Source organism: Dicentrarchus labrax, unplaced genomic scaffold, assembly GCF_905237075.1.
Source record: "Dicentrarchus labrax unplaced genomic scaffold, dlabrax2021, whole genome shotgun sequence".
Taxonomy (NCBI): Eukaryota; Metazoa; Chordata; class Actinopteri; family Moronidae; genus Dicentrarchus; species Dicentrarchus labrax.
Window position 1 is genome coordinate 25,592,211 of NW_026136720.1, and position 19,823 is coordinate 25,612,033.

General features: G+C 39.9%; 1 protein-coding gene and 1 long non-coding RNA gene across 3 annotated transcripts in view; one reads left to right on the forward strand and one right to left on the reverse strand.

Moving 5' to 3' along the window:
- LOC127353683 (cytosolic carboxypeptidase 4) overlaps positions 1-19,823 on the forward strand; it is a 194,130-nt gene that overhangs the window by 12,245 nt on the left and 162,062 nt on the right. For both annotated transcript variants that reach the window (XM_051383150.1, XM_051383151.1), the window contains exons 3-4: positions 15,022-15,085; positions 16,024-16,170. In XM_051383150.1, the coding sequence (XP_051239110.1) occupies positions 15,022-15,085; positions 16,024-16,170 (211 nt within the window). The remainder of the gene's footprint in view (positions 1-15,021; positions 15,086-16,023; positions 16,171-19,823) is intronic.
- The window catches only part of LOC127353806 (uncharacterized), a 102,068-nt gene continuing 94,598 nt past the window's right edge, over positions 12,354-19,823 (reverse strand). Inside the window, exon 2 of the long non-coding RNA XR_007881352.1 lies at positions 12,354-12,534. This is a non-coding gene — a long non-coding RNA (uncharacterized LOC127353806). The remainder of the gene's footprint in view (positions 12,535-19,823) is intronic.

Below are 19,823 nucleotides of genomic sequence, written 5' to 3' on the forward strand. Positions count from 1 at the left end.
TGTTTGTATTACAGGTAAACAGTAAACTAAAATATGATTCTGAAAAATAATCAATGCAGTAATAGAATCATGATTCATATTTGATCAGCACTGCCTAGTTTGACAGCTTGATGTGAGTTTGTGTGTAGCGCTGGACAAGCTCACTGACAATGACATCCATCGCAAGGTAGCCACGACCTAGAGCATACCCTGCTTTATTGTCTAAATTACTCTAAATGGGACATTTACAAAACAAAAATCATACTGTATGGAAGAAGACTTGAAACTAGAGATTGACACCATAAATCCATTAGGAAACTCTTTACTAAGCTAACAAATTAAGTGGGAAGTAGTGGAGATAAATCTAAGAAGACTCAGTACACTAGATGTCTGTTTAGCAGCCCATGGAGCTGCCCCCTCCTGCCCATTAGAAAAAATTAAGACACTTCCGTGTTGCACTTCACAGCTCTGTCCAATAATCATAAAACTAAAACTGTTCACCCAAACGGTTCACCTGCTCCACCTCAGCTCCACTGATGTAAACAAGTGTGTCCGCTTTGCCACTTTTTTCCTAAAATCAGCAATCAGCTCTTTGGTTTTGCTATTGTTGAGCAGTAGGTTGTTTTTTGTTTACAATATTGTTGATTTCCTCCCAATACGGAGTCTCACTGTTGTTTGAAATCTGGCCAATGATGGTGGTGTCATCCACAACTTCAGAACAGAGATTTCTCCATGTCGGGGGATGCAGTAGTGGATGCACATCCTGAACAGGACGGGGCTGAGCTCACAGACCTGGGGGGCTCTGTTGTTCAGCTATAGTGTTGTGGAGGTGTGAACTGTCTGCATTTTGTTTGTGACTGCTATTTTGGGATTATTTTTGAGTTAACAAATGCTGATCACATCTTGTTTTGGAAATCTGTTACCCTGAAAGAACCAAAATCTGAAATGATCTTAAAACAATCCTCACTAAAATGCTTAATTATCTCAGGATAGGACACGATAAGAGGCTTGTGTACTTTGAGGGTCCAAGTCCAAGTGGGTTACACTGGAACAGAGTGAAATGTCTAAAGAGAGACCAAAACAAAAAGACAAGAGGATAACATAATTATTACCATTATATATTTTATAATAAGATACTGAGATAATCACTAGTATGACTATAGTCTAACCTTCAGTCTGAGTAATTTTGAATAAAAGCCAAGAAATCACAACCTGAGATCTTTTTTGTTGTTGTTGAAAACTGCAGGATGCTTTATGTCTAGTGGTGCCTTGGAGAGTGTTATTCAAGCCACCTTTATGACTAAATCTGTGCACCCCTGTAAGTCCCTGTGGGCCCTCAAGCTGTCCTGGTTTTCCTCCAACTATCCTCACCATGTTCTCCTTCCTCCAGCCTCCAGTGTATTATTGATGGTAAATATTAATGAACAGCAAGTTACTGATAAGCTGACAGTTTCAAAGATGAGAGAGTTCATCAGTACAGAAAATGACTAAACAGAATTGAACCAAAACAGTAGATCTTGTAATTAGGTATTAATCGAATTAGCTAACAAAAAATTCACACCTTAAGCTCCCTTCAATAGCTGTACTTTTTTGATCATAAGACACAACCTTTCTCATTCTTGACCTTTGAAATAGGCACAATGCCATAGCAGGGGTGGTGGGGAAAGGTCCAAGTTAAACAGATTGTTTTCACAGCAGTCTCGGTCTTTCTCTCAAGTGTACATGGTTTTGAATGTTTCTTCTCTTTTCTGCCCTGTGATCACAAAACACACACACACACACACACACACACACACACACACACACACACACACACACACACCAGCCTAATGCAAGCTGTGCTGAATTACTTTTCCATGACAAAATGAAAATCTCTTGTTTCAACATAGGCGACTAAAACACAAACAATCGCATTACATTAGACTACTGCAACCCCCATGCTCATACACCAGATACATTTGTACAAGGGCCAGAATTTTGTGACCAGAAAGTGAGACCAGAATCCCAAAAAAGATGGGAATCCATAATTACAACTAGATACTGAACTAGAACATACTCTCCACCAAGGAAGCAGTTCACTGAGGAGTGATGGTTAAAACCATAGTTAAAATCTGCAACTGCAGTCCTGAGTGGGGTGGCTGTGGCTCGTCCACTAATCGGAAGGTTGTTGTTGGGTTCGATCCCTAGCTCCTCTCGCTGCATATCGAAGTACCAAGATACTGAACCCCAAATTGAATGTGTATGAAAGAGTTAGTTAGCTAACAAAAAGTGGTATACAACTACAATCCATTTATGATTGGCATGATATTAATCATCTTTAACTGTTCTTGCGCTCTGATGCAGTTGCACCATTGTTGTGCATGTGACACTTCTATTTAAACAAATACAGTTTAATACTACAGGTCACAGAATTCTGGGGGCAGCTTAACAAACTATTGTCATTATAATAAACTTCTAATAAACACATTTCATTTCCTGTGACGACTACTTCATAATAAAAGTAAACTTGTGTTTTGCCAGTTAAATGCTGTTAATGTGAAGCTGCAGCAGCAGGAAATGTTTGCATTTGCTGTAACGTAATGCTGATTTTCTTTAGGTATTTCAGTACAGATGCTCTTCATGTAATACTGTCAATATTTAAATTTTGAAATAATTTTATCATTGGCCATGCTGCATTCTAGATGGGAAGCTTTGGCCGGCCGGATATGGCCCAGTTCGGTGCCCATGTCATACCCAGTCTCTAGGAACAATATTATTATGATATTATGACAATATTTTATTTACACGGCCCATACACATCACACCGGTGACTACAAATAATTCCTCTTAGCTGATTAGCTTGGTCAAGCAAAGTGTTGTGGAGAATTAGGTTTTTAAGTCATGTTACTCTTCTTCACCCTTTACATCTGCATTGAATAACATTGCAGCCATGATGCACCTGTAATCACAGAACACACATCAGCCTAGAGCTTTTCACACAGCACTAAATGGAGCCGGAGCCTTAATTAGTATCATTACTAACATTTGATAATCATTCATTATTCATATAGGAAGAATAAAGAAATTAAAATGCTAGCAGGGAAATCAAGTTTAAGGTTAGTAAGATTTATTTATTTCAAACTGACAGAAACCAGTGATACTCACCAAGCAAACATATGATCCAAAATATGCTTATCTTTCTCCTGAATCCGCTGTGAAGGCAGCAAGAGAGCCTTCTGTCCGTTGTTTTTCGCTCATTAGTTTCAGAGCACGTTTTGGTTAAGAATAATAATAAATGGTAAATGGACTGTACTGACAGTATATAGCTCCTTTCGACCATTTAATGCGCTACATACCACACTCACACCATTTACACACATTCAAACACTGATGGCAGTGGCTGTCATGCAAGGTGCCACCTGCTCACCAGAATGGAAACTAATCATTCATACACCGATGCTCAGCATCGGGAGCAATTTGGGACATGCAGAGAGAGGAGTTGACCTTCCTCCAACCTTCAGATTAGTGGACGACCCGCTCTACCTCTGAGCCACAGCCGCCACCAAGAAGAATAAGAATCCAAACAGTCTGAATAGGGCTTTCACAGTGCTTGGCTGCTCTGGCCCTTTATGACTTAAAATACAGTTTTAGAATGACTGCGACAAAGAATGCAGCTGTTCTCCAATAATTTTATTGTAATGATGATGCTTACTTTCATTCCTCCACACCCCTGAACATTTACTGCATGAATGGGTGTGATTGTTGGGTTGTCTGTTTGGGAAAGTGACAAAGGTTTTCTCATGCAAGTGCTTATATTTGCTACTTAAGGACTTTTGCCTTTTTTGGGGGGCTGGGAGCACACTGTTTAAGTACTCTGGGTGTTTCTCAAAACCAAGAATGCAAAGAATGGACTTGTGTTCTTGCTAGTTGTTCTTAGAAGAATGAACTCACGAGCACACGCAATACCGACAGCACAGAGTTCCAAAATAACAGGCAGGCTTTATCACCCAAGGATACTCTAAGCTTAGCTGATTACTCCACAACTGTATACTAATGATGTAATGTTTATTTAGAATAAAGCAATGGCTGTTCTGTTGTTCATTGTCATTATTGTTCATTACATTTTTTACAACTTAAACACCATTACTAATACTGCTACAAACAATATCAAAAATCAGAACTTATCCGTAGATCTGCTGCACCCTACATACATACTGCCATGCACACTAAGTACTGTCTTCATATTAACTTTCAGAATTGTCACACCATAACTACGTCAAAGCTATCACCTGTACTGTTCCTTTTGCCTGTCAATAGTACTTAACACTGTTTGATACCGCACTATAGCCAAAGGTAGCCTTTAAAGATCCAGTTTGTAGGATTTTGTGACATCCAGTGGTGTCTGTTCAATAATTTTTTGTAATCATGATGTCAATGGACGATGTCCATTGATGGCTCACCATTCAATAAGCACCCTGATTTCCTCAGATTTCCAGGTTGCTAGTGCGATGACTAAATAAAAATAATAAAAATATCTTAGTTGTTTTTGCTGCAATGGTCTGTGTTACTGTGGGGCAAGATGGGTCTGTGAGAGTGATTGCACATTAATCTCATTAATCGAAATCTACAAATATGTGTTGGTTTCTCGCCTCAAATGTTCTCAGAAGTGAATTTAGTGTTGAAATAACATATAATAAAAAAAAACAATACTTTACTCTGTTGTTTGCCTCTTTCTCTTGGGCTTTCCATTCCAAGCTGGAATACCTAAAGTAATGCTTGAATATCTGTAGTGGCGTGTTCAAGTTACCAATGCATCCGTGGTAAAATGGGTGTGGCAAGAACACTTCTGGGAATTTTAACCGTTCTTGGCAAAATGCAAACTTGCGTATTGGGACAGCACTTGGGCAGCAACAGATGACATTTCACAAGAACACAAGAACAAACAAGAACAGACAGTACAGGCAGATTGAGAAAGGTCCAATCATTACCATTTCAATATTCTATTGAACTAAGTTTGAAGTTCAGTATGTGAATTAATGTACTATACAGTAATTCTTGACAAAGTTCTCGAACCAAGATGAGACTTTCTCATCAGCACTGTCATTTTGAAGTATGAAGGTACTCCAGGAACGTTGACTGACATTGACACACTACAGAGCTGACGTGTGCTAACATACTGCTCTTGTGAAGGGCCATCAGTGTAGTATGTCAGTGAGCTGACTGTCTTGTTGATTGTCTGGCATGTAGGAATTTCATTTTGTTTGGCACTGTTTTACTGTTTTAAAACTGTTCAGACAGCCTTGGACTAGATAGGTAGCCCACAGTTCCACAGAATTTTGCCATTAATAGCTACTGTCACAAAAGCTGATCTTATCTCACTATTGACCAAATTATGACTTTCTTGCATTTCTGCCTTGATTGATCTCTGAAACTGAGTTTAAATAGCAGGGAGTGCAACATTTGAAGAATTGTTGCAAGACAACATTGAGTGGCGCATACTGGCGACTGTGGCTAGGAGGTAGGGCGGGTTGTCCACTAATCGGAAGGTTGTTGGTTTGATCCCTAGCTCCACTTCTGTATGTCGAAGTATCCTTGTGCAAAATATTGAATCCCAAATTGCTCCTGATGCTGTGCATCGGTATGTGAATGAATGAGTTAGTTTCTGTTCAATGGGCTTTGCCATCACTGTGTGAAAGGGCAAATGTGGCATGTAGTGTAAAAGTGCTTTGAGTGTTTCGGAAGACTAAGGGTGCTATACAAGTACATGTCCATCCATTTACATGGGCTGTGTAACATTTTCTTCAACATGTACTTTTCATGTTCTATTTTGTAATTCTACTCTTTACTTTTACATGGCTACATTTGCCATTAATACATTCATAAGGGATGGAGAGAATACTAGAGTATATTAGTAAGTAAAAGTACTGTTACTTTAAAGAAGTTTTAGTCAAATAGAAGTAAAATTACTATTGGTTGACCAATATGGATTTTTCAATGGCCCATGCCGATATTTAGAGGGCAGGACAACCGGTGGCCGACATATTATACCGATATCAAAACAAAGAAAATTCATGTAATATTTCATGACTCCATGCACATTGCAGTCTAATTTACATAGCTGTCTCAGCCAGTAGAAAGTTGTTTTAGATTTTTATGAATTAATGAACAATGAGAAATACATATAGAGAAAGGGGATGACTCACAGCAGTAGGTCACAGGTTGGATTCAGACCATAGGCTGCTGGAGCAAGGGCTCCGGGAACTTTACAGAAGCAACATATTATTATAAAATATATATATATACAGGGGGCCATATGGCCCGGTTCTACAAGGGTGCAAAAACATGCATTGCACCTTGAGTTTAATAATTTGCACCCTTAATGCCAAGCGCAAGGTGGTCTTATAGGGGCCTGGACTGTGTGGGCATCTCCATGCGCACCTTCTAATTTGGTCCATGTATGTTCAGCAGTGCAACCTGCAAAAGGGCTGGGTGAAGGTGAATATAGATCACAGGTGGTGATTATTAAATACTGTATCAAAATAAAGACATTGATTTGGCTTATACTATTATAAGCTATTTGACTGACACTCTTTTAGTAATAATTATCATGTATCTCACCTCGTACATGGTCATATAGTTCAGTAATTAATGTTACTTTAATTATCTTTTCATTAGTTAGAACCGCTGCCAATTATCTCAAAATGCTACTTTTAGATCCCGAGTTACCCCCGTATAGGTGGTACTGGACCAGCTCTCCGTTTTTAAAGGGTCCAAGCCTCTTGCCTGTGGGTATTACCCTGCCAGGTTCAGAAGAGGACTGTTTAAACTGGTGGCGAGGAGACACGCCTAGCTTCTAACTGCCTTCTTCCGAACGCCTACCCTGCTCACTCTAGTGCAGCACCTGACTGAATAGCCCTAGGGTCAAATACCACACTAGTCACGTCCGTTCACGGCAGCTCTCCTCTTATTGATCTGTGCACTTGGTAGTTGCTAGGATTATTTTTAGTGGCTTGTACAGTAAGCCCCAAGGGTCTGTTTAATTTATTTAGCTAGAGTAACCTGTTAGAACCTTCAAGTTGTTGAACACACTACCTAATAATTACTACCTGTATAGATGACATAAGTCTAATGTCCACAATTTATTCTTTAACTGCAGATGTTATATTTTATTGCAAGATTCAGCAAGGGCTAGCATACAGCATGAATTGATTCAAAATGGATTATTCACATCTACTGATAAAGATCAATTATCTCTGATATTAAAACAAATTGTTTAAATTTCAAACCCTGATGAGAAGGCCAGGGGCGCCGCCAGGAATTTTGGGCCCCATGACAAAAAAATCAAATTGGGCCCCCTCTGCGCAGCTGTTGTCACCACATCTCTCGGACCTAACTGTCCCATCAAAAGCTTTACATAACTCTTATTAAAGGCTTGCAACTGTCTTGCTTTTTGTAGTTCAATACTAGTAAAAGCACAATATTTACTGCTGGTGATTTGTACATGCATGCAAGTCTGCATACAGTATGCAGTTCACTATTTGATGCAAGACCATAAAAAATGTGCCAAACGCTATCTTTTACAGTCTCAATGTATTTTTATTGTAAAATTTCAAAATGGAAAATTCTTCTCAAATAAATTGCCCTTCATGATGGGAATAATAAAGTCTGTATCTATAGATGTCATTCCATAATTCAATCTAAATGAACGTATCAAACTGGATTATTTTAATATTGTCTGTATCTTAAATGCAGGCTCAGGTAAACTACTCACTGTTTCCAACTGTCCAGCATCCAGTACATACAGTAGGTTGTTGTTGTTTTTATTTTATTTCACAATGATCATTATGTGAGAAAATAATTGTTATTAATGTGTTTTAATTTCTGTCATTAATAAATATTTCATTTTCTTTTTTGTAATGGTAAAAAGAGCAAGAGAGAAATCCCCACAGACTCCCTGCAATGACGCTGACTGGCCTGTCATTGAACACAATGTTGCTCACCTTCTTCACTGGGACAGGGAGGGGTACAGTGATTGGGAGACTGGGGTGCTGCTGACTCATCTGTTGTTAAGTCTGCTAAAAGGGGCAGGGACAATGATTTAATGTGAATATCTTGCTAAACGTTTCCCTGAACTGATTATATGGTGATTAAATGTAGGCTAACACTAGTCTGTAGCTGTATCTTATTTCACTATGGACATTAAGCCAACAGGTTAATACCACTCACAGACTATAGGCTCCTTTCTTGGTGAAACACTGGGTTACAGATTGACATCCTTTCCTTTGTCTTTCCTCTCTCTCTTTTCTTTTTTGAAAACCAGATTTTGATTTACTAGGCAACATTGTGATCACTGTAGTTCTGGCACATCTACTGACTGCAACTAAACACCATAAGGGGCCTATCAGGCCGATCTGAAATGCAAGTAGCTTTGTGGGCGAATCTCGGGCGCTGTTGTATTATGCCGGCGGGATAATTGACTCTTGCGCCCGGCGCAAATCTAAAATGGGTTGGTCTGAAGTAGCTACATTAGTCATAGGTGTGGTTTGGGCGTAACGTGCAATAAACCAATCAGAGTGTCATCTCACATTCCCTTTGAAACAGAGGCACGCTTGTTCCATGGCGGATTGCTATTATAACGGCGGATTTGCCAGGCGCACACCAGGAGCGGTTCACAGCCAAGGAGACCGACGTTCTCGTCAGGGCCGTAAAATACCGATAATAAATAAATGTAACACAGCCATACAATCAAAACAATGTAATGCAGCTTCGCAGGAAGAAGACCCTGGCCTTGGGAGCAGTGCGCACGGGCCAGCTGAGGAGGGAGCAGCGCAAACACCAAGGTGCAGAGGATCCAGACCCACTACACGCTGGAGGACCACCCGTTCCTGCAGCAAACCCGGTTTGACATGCTGGAGCGGGAGCTGTCCAGTATTAAAGTATTAATGCCCGTCCTGACCGGGTGGCGATGTTGCTGCTGCCTTTCAGGCGCATCCCCTCAATCTGCGCCCTTAAAATAGCATCTGAATAAGCGCCACTGACTTTAGACTAGGTTTTTCCTGGTCTGTGGCGGAATTGTTTTCTGAAACAGCAAAATAGCACCAGGGAACATTTGCGCTGGAACACGCCTCCTCTTTTCGCTGAACCGCCCCCCAGAGCACAAGTTCATTCCCTAATTTAAGGCTTGCGTCGGTGGAGGGAAAATTCCAATGTGCGTCGAGTGCAAACTAGGAATTATACATGCGCCAGTGTACGAAGTCAATTGCGCTAAGTGCAAGATAGAGCCCTAAGTGCGCTAAAGCAGGACCAAACCATTTCATGGAGATACAGGGGGGTGGTCGGTCAATATGGATGTTTACTTTTTGGTCAATGGGGATATTTAACTTTTACTGCCAAAAGAAAGTAAAAACAAAGAGATGATTAATTTTATTATTATATTTGAAATATATATACTGAATGATGATGGTTTAATAATTTTATATTAGTTTTTACCTATTTTTTGGGGCCCCTGTCAGTCATGGGCCCTTGGAATTGTCCTAACTTTTCCCCCCTATATGGCGCCCCTGGAGAAGGCTGTAACTGAAAGGTAAATGTCCAATTTAAAGAAAAAGAGGGAAGGGGTGTACGGTCAATACAGTCCTCCCTTGCCTGCTGTACTGTTGGTTATTGTTGAAACTCCCGACTTTGTACAAAGTCCGCAAAGTGAACAAAAGAGTGATCCTTGGAGATCAATTGGAATCCTAAAGCCGGGTGGAAATGGTTAATCCTCCTCTGCTCGACACTCTCGTTTCGGCTTTAGGTTGTTGAACTTCTCTTTCTGCGATGTTGGCTTGTTCGTTGCTCTGTCTCTTAAGTTGAAATTCTAAGTTCAAAGATGAGTTGCTCCCAATGTGGTCGATCGATCAGCAAGTTTTGAACCCGAGAGCCGGCCGAGGACTAACCCCAATCCTCCTTGTGCAGCACCTTTTATCCCCCTTGTCTCCTAGGGTGTTGTTCGGTTCGTACCTAGTACTTCCTCTTTTGCTCCTCACAAGATGTTTCCTGCGTGTGCACATCCTTACATGGTGTGTCCTGTGTGTGTGCTCCAACTTCCCTTTTCTCTCAGCACCAGTCATGTCCGGTTGCAATATGTGCCTTTTTACCTAGTTACTCAACACTTCAACATGATTTGCTCTCTTGACCTTACTTTCCATAGTTCTATCTTATTACTATGCATTTATACTTATTATCAAATAATCAGGTTTCCTTTCATTGTTACATATTTCATTTTGTACTATAGAATCAACTTCAATCATTATACAGCTTTTGGTTATTATAATCTCTGTGCATTGCGTTATTCAGATGGAGAGTCCCTAATGCTCCGTTGTTATCTTTCTCCGTTACTCGATGGAAAGTCCTTTGCTTTCCAAAGTGGTTTTAGAGGATCAGGGATCTCAACTTACTTGACACTACATAATCAGTGTGATTAATCATCCAACAGATTAATCAGTCTATCTATAAAAATGATCTGTATAAGAATTTACACATGTAAAAGTACAAAGTAGGTCAGTTAAAATTAGTTAAAAAACATTACTGCTTTACATTTTTGTTAAAGGGGGTAAAACAAAAAGTTATATGATGATTATAATTTTGTGTGATAGAACTGTTAAATAAAAAAAAAACCTTTAGGTTCCAAAATAAACCAACCATTCCAAATTTCAACGTTCACACTGATGTTGAATTGCACCACTGAGCTTATATTCGCACCAACAAAAAATTATCTGTTTAAAGGCAATTTGGGTAGCATTACTAGAATTAACCAAGGAAGATGACAAAATGACACACACACACACACACACACACACAAACAGAGCCTGCCACATTATGATGGTTGACATTTTCCTCTGAGCAGTGAGTTTCATCCATCAGTGACTTAAGGGGAGACACTATACCTGTTGAATACACCATAAAACTTCCCTAGTTGATTACTTACATTATGGCAATTAATCATCAATAGTTAATTTAATTTCAATTCTGATGTCATAACAATGACAACACATAAAGGACATCACAGGAAAACGTACAAAAGCACATGAGCAGAAACAATAAGAGAAGCACTACTCCAGATTATGAGAGCTATGTTATGTTGTATATGCAATATGCAAATGAATCATTATCTAATGCTGACCCAAAACAAACTGCTATGACTTTTATTTGGTTGCAGCACTAAGTCGCAGGATACTACAGTAGGTTAATAGGTACATTTGACATAACTCATCTGACATAACTTACAGTAACTCACCACAACTCTGTACTGTCTCTATCTAAACATGCAGATTGTTGGCCACCAACAGGCTGTCTGCATGCAACACATTAAGTTATTTATATCAGGCAGATAGTTGGCCACAGAATGGGTTCTCTTCATACAACACACACATTTTAATGAGTGAAATGTTTGACCATCTCAAAAGATTTCTGTTGATAGTCCGTAATTTAACAAGCCATAGAATGTAGTCAGCCATACCAATACACCTCCAGTCCCACTGAGACCATTTTGAGCATTTGGATGAGAAACCTTTCTGGGAAGAGTGGCGTTACATCAACATGTAGAGTAAATTAGACATCAGATAGGTCTATGTAAACCTTTACTTTACTTTACTTTGTAACGTTTGTTGTGGGGATGGGTCCCTCACAGTAGGGGGCCCTATTGAGGTAAATACTGGCCACTTACCAACAAAAAAATAACTTTCGTTTTCACACAGGCGGCTGTGGCTCGGAGGCAGAGCAGGTCGTCTACTAATCATAAGGTTGTCGGTTCAATCCCGGCTCCTCCTGCCACATGTAGAAGTATCCTTGAGCAAGATACTAAACTCTAAATTGCTCCTGATGCTGTGCATCGGTGGGTGAATGTGGCACGTAGTGTGAAACAGGATTTTGTGAGACTATGGTGGGTAGACGCCAGACCCTCTAGGTGGGTCTGGGGCCATGCTCCCCCGGATGATTTTTATTTTTATTTTAGTGAAATGCATCAATCTGGTGCACTTTGAAAGCAAAATTAAGAGGCTAGATCCATGAAGAACTGTGTGCTCTTGTAAACAATTTAAATCATAAACACATTGGTTGTATAGATACGAATGGTGAAAACACAAAATCAACTAGAGCATACATCTGAGCCATCAAAGAAATTAAGCAAAAGTGGTTATCTGTGTTGAACTAGTTTATTTTTTAGCAAATAAAATAATAAATAATTAAACTGTAAGCTAAATTGTAATAAAAAATGAATTGGATTCGGAGGGTACATCATCAATTCGTCGTTAGTTGCAGCCTTAAGGGGAGACATGGCAGGCAAAAACATTTTGGGTTATTTTGTCTTCTTTCAGACTAGTGGAAAGAAAACATCCAAAATACAATTCAATTCAATTCAATTCAATTTTATTTGTATAGCGCCAATTCATAACAGAAGTTATCTCAGGACACTTTTCAAATAGAGCAGGTCTAGACCGAACTCTTTAACATTAATTACAGAGACCCAACAGTACCACCATGAGCAAGCACTTGGCGACAAGGGCAAGGAAAAACTGCCTGTTAAAAGGCAGAAACCTAGGACAGATCCTCCGGCTCTAGGTGGGTGGTCGTCTGTCTCGACCAGTTGGGGTGAGAGAGAGAGAGAGAGAGAGAGGGAGAGAGAGAGAGAGAGAGAGAGAGAGAGACAGACAGACAGACAGGTGCACAGCAACAACAGTATTGGCAATGGCAGTCAAGCAGGACCATGGCAGGAGGCTCCACCAGGATCCATGAGAACCTGCGAGACAAGAAAGCACAAGAACTCCGGGGAAGAAGTGGAGTTAGTAACATGCATTAAAGGGACATGAATGAGTGCAGAAAGAGAGAGGAAGAGAGTAGCTCAGTGCACCATGGGAAATCCCCCGATAGTCTAGGCCTATAGCAGCATAACTAAGGGATGGTTCAGGACTCACCTGATCCAGCCCTAACTATAAGCTTTATCAAAGAGGAATGTCTTAAGCCTACTCTTGAATGTGGTGAGGGTGTCTGCCTCCCGAACCACAACTGGAAGCTGGTTCCACAGGAGAGGAGCTTGGTAACTGAAGGCTCTGGCTCCTGTTCTACTTTTTAGAGACTATAGGAACCACAAGTAGCCCAGCATTCAGAGAACGTAGTGTTCTAGTGGGGTAATAGGGTACTATGAGCTCTTTAAGATATGAAGGGGCCTGACCATGAAGAGCTTTATAGGTGAGGAGGAGGATTTTAAATTCAATTCTACATTTTATAGGGAGCCAATGCAGAGTAGCTAGTACAGGAGAGATGTGATCTCTTTTTCTAGTTCCTGTCAGTACTCGTGCTGCAGCGTTCTGAATTAATTGGAGCGTTTTAATGGACTTATTGGGGCAACCTGATAATAAAGAGTTGCAGTAATCCAGCCTTGAAGTAACAAATGCATGGATTAGTTTTTCTGCATCTGTCTGTGATAGTATGTGTCTAATTTTTCTAATATTACGGAAATGAAAGAAGGCAGTCCTAGAGGTCTGCTTTATGTGGGAGTTAAATGACAAATCCTGATCAAAGATAACTCCAAGATTCCTGACAGTGGTGCTAGAGGCCAAGTTAATGCCATCTAGAGTGACTATATCTTTAGACAATGAGTCTCTAAGGTTTTTGGGGCCAAGAACAAGAATTTCGTTTTTTTCTGAGTTTAACATCAGAAAATTGCAGGTCATCCAGGATTTTATGTCCTTAAGACATGTTTGTAATTTAGATAATTGATTAATTTCATTGGGTTTGATTGATAGATATAACTGCGTATCATCTGCATAACAGTGAAAGTTAATGGAGTGATTCCTAATAATGTTGCCTAAAGGGAGCATATATAAAGTAAATAGTATTGGTCCAAGATACACATTTCTACAACTCTCCCTACATCCCTATTTACAAACCTGGCACCCTGAATTTGGACATTTAATTTTCCTGGGCTTTGAAAAAAACAGCTCTAATGCCCTTTGGTAGTTAAATTCCTCTGGACTCGGCCCACTGATGGAGACCCTCAGGCAGCCAGCCAGGTGCTCTCCTTGCAGCCTGTTACGTAGGTATGATTTGACCTGAAAATGAAGGTAACTACAATTAGCCAAATGAATGAAAATATTTTGAGCACACTGCTCTTTTAGTTAAGAAGAGCATGCAGTTTATCATGTAAGTGTAATGAGTTAAATGTTTGGCACACATCTCAGCAACATATTTATATGAAACTACTCTGACCTATTGCCCCTTTCTCTGCTGTTAAACTCACCTGCTGTCCCTCCCTCAGGAGAGGCCGTCTCCCCTGCTGTCCCTACGTGAACTACCTGCTCTGCTCTCTCAAAGTCTGTCCCTCTGTCAGTCTTTTTTATGAGTTTTACTGAAAATCTGTTAGTTACAAGGCTCACAGGGCTCTCGTCCGCGACGCCTTGTAAACGTTAAGTTAACTTACGTTGTCAGAGCCGCTGGTAATAACAAAGATTCTCTATATACATTTATACTTTCTGAACCGTCTCTGGTAATAACATTAACGTTATAAATAATAATAAACCTTTGCAGTAACGTTATCTGTTTGCTGTCATACATTGATCAGGATAAAATTGTGTTTGAACTAGTAGATTCTATAAAATTGGTTAACGTTTCTTACCTCAAACGATGTGCTGTGCTAAAATGCCTTGACGTCTCGGATGCTGTCAGGTAACTTTATATAGTCCAGTGCCCGTGTGTGTGTGTATGTGTATGAGTGTGCGCGCGCCACGTACAGCAACAGGGGGTAGGGGCAGAGCCGACTGACTGGGAGTGAGAGATGCTTTGCTGAAGCAGCGGCGCGAAACACAAGTTACAGATCTTTTATGTTATTATGATTTTTTTCCCCGGTTCATTCTGAGACTGTCGCGGGCCGCCACAGTCTAAGTAATTAATGGGAAACACTGCAAGTACAGGTCCATTTACCATTTACACATATATTAGTCCACAGAATACACATACATTATTTTAAGAAAAGATAACCTTTTGCATTAATTGTATTTTTCCTACTTTGTTTATCTGTCTCTGCAGAATGCAGGGGATGTGGAGAGCACCTTAAATATCCTCAATGTCCTTGATGAACTTCTGTCTGCTGGTAAGCCAAGTTCAGCTCTCAACCATGTAACTGCATTTACAGTAATATGGTAATATTAAGACCCAGAAATTAATATTTGTATTCTTCGGGGGCATGCCACTGAGGCCTTTATTTCAGACTCCATGCATGCAGTCTAATTTAGTCTTAATGTTCTGTAAAGAGGACATCATGGGCTTTGATGTAACAGACTTCTGTCTTTTTAAAATGGCAAAATGCAGCAAGGCAGTAAGGTAGATAAGTGATTTCTCAAGATGATGTCACTGAAGATGTACATTCCTCAAGATCAATGTGGCGCTCCTTGGTGGCACTGTGTCGCTGCCTTAATACCAGTAAAGATTTCCAGACAATTCCGCCCATCCATCATCCTCTTAAAATCAAGCTGTTTATCTCTGCATGATATACTGTATATAGCAGAGGTGGCATTGTTTTACAAGTCACAAGCAAGTCCTAAGACTTTTATGCCCTAATGTCATAATAAATGATTAATAAATTCCATTTTAACAACAGAACGAACAAGAAGAAATTAACTTTGGTATAATTTTTGATCTCGAGGTCAGTAATGTAATGTGAGGTCTTAATGGTTCTCTCCTGCAACATGATTAGATGCTATTGGATTTGTTCAAACAAAGTGGATCTAGGGAATTAAATGTCGACTCTGGAAATGAATTGCGTTATTGTTAGTTGATTCAGGAAATGAGGGGAAATCAATTGATTGGTGGTAAATAACATACTGTATCGTATCAATAATACTTTTTTAACTTTGAGTTTAAAGAAAGGTATCAACTATTTTCAAGTCAAAAGGCTCAAGTCCAAGTGAAGTCAGGAGTCATTGGTATTATGAAGTGCATGATTGTTTAGATAGCAGTTGTTTCAATGTAATCCTTTCTGGCAGGGGACACACCAGTATCCAGTTAACCCCTCCCTCTCTCTGTGTTCAGGTACAGATCGTCGTATCCACTATATGATCAGTAAAGGTGGCAGTGAGGCCTTGCTGACTGCACTGGTCAACACCGGCCGCAGTTTCACTCCCAACTATACCATCCTGCTTCCACTGCTGCACCTGCTGGCTAAAGTTGGACACAGAGGTGAGGACAGATGAAAAGATGAATACTAATAATATTGGTTCTACTTCTACTAATTAGCTACCCCACTAATTGGATTTGTTTACAACATAAAGTTGGTTAACATTGCAGATAACATGGTTTGCAAAGGGTTGCAGCTGGTGATGGAAAGTAACCAAGTACATTTATTTAAGTACTCTACTCAGGTACCAACAACCAATCAGAGCAGCAAAACGTGACGTAGCGCAGTTGGTAAATAAGCCTTACCAGATCCTGTTGGGAGCATGCATGCGAGAAGATGATGGCTCAATTTCAGGAGGGGCAAGGTGTGTACAATGAGGTGTGGTATTTCACCACCATGGACAGTATCATGGATTTATCATTAAACAGCAACCGTCTGATATCTAAGCAGCTAAAATAGAGCAGGTCTAGACCGTACTCCTTATAAAATTATTTACAGAGACCCAACAGTTCCCACCATGAACAAGCACTTGGCGACGGAGGCAAGGAAAAACTTCCTTTTAAAGAGTCAGAAACCTTGGACAGACCCTTCGGCTCTATGTGGGTGGTTGTCTGCCTCGACCAGTTGGGGTGAGAGAGAGAGAGAGAGAGACAGACAGAGAGAGAGAGAAAGAGAGAGACAGACAGAGAGAGAGAGAGAGAGAGAGAGAGACAGACAGACAGATGTGCACAGTAACAACAGTAGCAACAACTACACTAATAGTAGTGACTGATGATGATGAACACAAAGATGATGACAACGACAACAACGAGTAGCGACCACAGCAACAAAAATAACAATAATAATAATAATAATATTTCAGTAATATTAGCAATGGCAGTCAAGCAGGACCATGGCAGGAGGCTCCACCAGGATCCATGAGAACCTGCGAGACGAGAGAGCACAAGAACTCCGGGGAAGAAGTAAAGTTAGTAACATGCATTAATGGGACATGAATGAGTGCAGAAAGAGAGGGAGATGATGAGAGGAGCTCAGTGCATCATGGGAGTACCCCTGATAGTCTAGGTCAAACAACAACAAAGTAAGATTGACTAAACTAGTGAGCATTCAGCATTTGACATTCAGTGATGCTGGATGCCCAAACAGCCACACAGTCATACAATCAAGCCACATAATAAACCCCACATGACAACAAATTAGGCTACAAGTATGCACCATTACAGTCTATGGTCTGATTGCAATGTGTGTCCTGCCATTTGGCTACTACAGTAACAATTAGACATGGCAATCGGCAACACAAGCATGCTATTTCTTAAAAGGCCAGATAGCCAGCATCTATGACAAGCCTGTCATCACAAATAATGAATATGAAACAACTCACCTTTTTTCACCTTTGCATTTTAACCTGTTGGCTAGTAGAGTTAACAGCAGGACTCATGTCATACATGGAGGGTTGACTTGTTGAGTGAGTTTATGAGTGGAACACGAGACCACAAGATTCTTGTCTCTGCTCACTGGATTTAAAAAAACCAAAACTTTTATAATTAGGAAAAACAGCGAGAGAATGACGTCACACTCCTGTCTGTTTTATAGTAAAATTAGTTTAATTTTTATTTATGGAGCCTGGTGACGAGTGATAGCATGTCTGGTAAAAAAAAACATTTACAGGATCTGAATTGGTCAGAAGGGATCCTTTCCATGACACTTTTTTTGCCTGTCAGTGGCACTATTAGTAGACACGCTTTGACAGGTGGCTTTGTCCCCATAGATTAGCTAACATGGCAGCCATAGAAGCCAACTTTGCTGCTATTTTCTCATATAACTCATTGAATTAGGGGTTTATTTTTCCCTTTATTAGACAGGACAGCTGAGGATAGACAGAAAAGTGGGTAGAGAGAGACACAGAGCAAGGGACCAGGGGTCAGTTTCGAACCTACGACCACTGCTCGGCCTTTGTACATGGGGGTCCCAGCTTAGGTGAGCTATCTGGGCAGCCCAAATTAGGGGTTTATTATGATATTATTATACGTTGGTGATTATTGGAAAGACTGGAATTTTCAGTGTTTCATCTGCTGGGTAAAATTACTGGTTTTATCAATGGAGTCTGGTCTGTTCTGAGATGCTGGTGTACATGATAGCAGGTTCAACAGAAACAGCTTCAAAGCCAACAGATGCACATGGAGAGACTGACATGCACGTGCAGCAGAAGCGGAGAAGTGAACAATGCTTGGAGATCAAGGAGAGGGAGTGTTATGTCATTCTCAGCTAAGAACGCTGACTCCACTATATATTTACATAGCAAATAGATGTTTGCTGCTTTTATTAATGTTCTAAACTTCATATATATATGACCTTAAGTAAAGGATCTGAGTACTTGTTCAGTCATGTAAAGGACTTTGAAACGTTTTTGTGCTGTATAAATAAAGCATCATACACGTGCATGGAAATTTCCTTCTCTTGGTATCCACAAGTTTAATATATGGGCTGATTTTTGTGTCAGTAGAAATTAAATCTGAATTGCTCGACTTGAATAATTGCACTAAAAAACTGAATTTGAATTGCATAATTTGAATTTGTATTGTTAAACTTGAATAACTGTATTGAAAAACTGAATCTGAATAGCATAATTTGAATTTATTAGTTTGAAACTAAACTCACTAAAAATTCAACTTATGTACTTTCAAATTCAGTTCTCTAAATTCAAATTCAATTCTCAAAATTCAAATTCAGTTCTCTCAATTCAAATTCAGTTCTCTAAGTTCAAATTCAGTTCTCTCAATTCAATTTCAGTTCTTTAAATTCAAATTCAGTTCTCTCAATTCAATTTCAAACCACAAGATTACACTTTTAAGGTCACAGACGGGTCAAGGTGTTCAGTAAGAAATCCAGTGCAGATGCACAGAGCTCCTCTTTGGCTAATCATTTCCTGGACCTAGACATTGGCTAGTGAAAAACATGCTTAAAGGAGACATATTATGCCCCTTTTCAGGTTCATTTTTTTTCTTCATTTTTTATTTTGGTTTCATGTGTGAACCACTTTGACTGTTTTCACAACCTCGGTCAGTACAACACTGGACTGGCTAAAAGACTGTTCCTGAAAGAGGGATTCATACCAACTGTCTGTGGAGAGACGGCAGAGGAAGTAAATGTAAGTATTTTTTGTAGTAAAATAATAACTAATTTATGCTTTGTTTTTCATTGTTCGTGTACCGCTAGCACATGCTAACCGTTGTTAGCTACCGGAGCCTTAGTGATGCTAACGTAGTTATTGTTTGTTAAATGTGTTCAAGATGAACTTGAAACTTAAAAGGTGAGGTTCATTTATTAAGCCAGCTGGTGCAGATGTCTCCATATTTTTCTCCTGCTGCTATTTTTTATAGAGATTCACACAAAGTTTATGCCATGAATTACCAAGCTTCGTGCTGGGGTGTGTGTGTCTGTGATCGAGCTACCGTGAGAGAGAAATAGTCAAACTATGATCAAGCCTCCTTAGAAGCTAAGAACAAAATACGGGGAGTAAGTTATGGTGATTGTTTTTCATGATGCTTCTTGTGTAACTTTATACTGACGTGCTAACGTTATCTCAGCTAGTGTTAGCTTTGTTGTTATTCTGCTTCATTCAGGTGTGTGTGTGTGTGTGTGTGTGTGTGTTACGGTTTGTGTGTGTGTGTGTGTGTGTGTGTGTGTTAGTGTGTGTGTTACGGTTTGTGTGTAT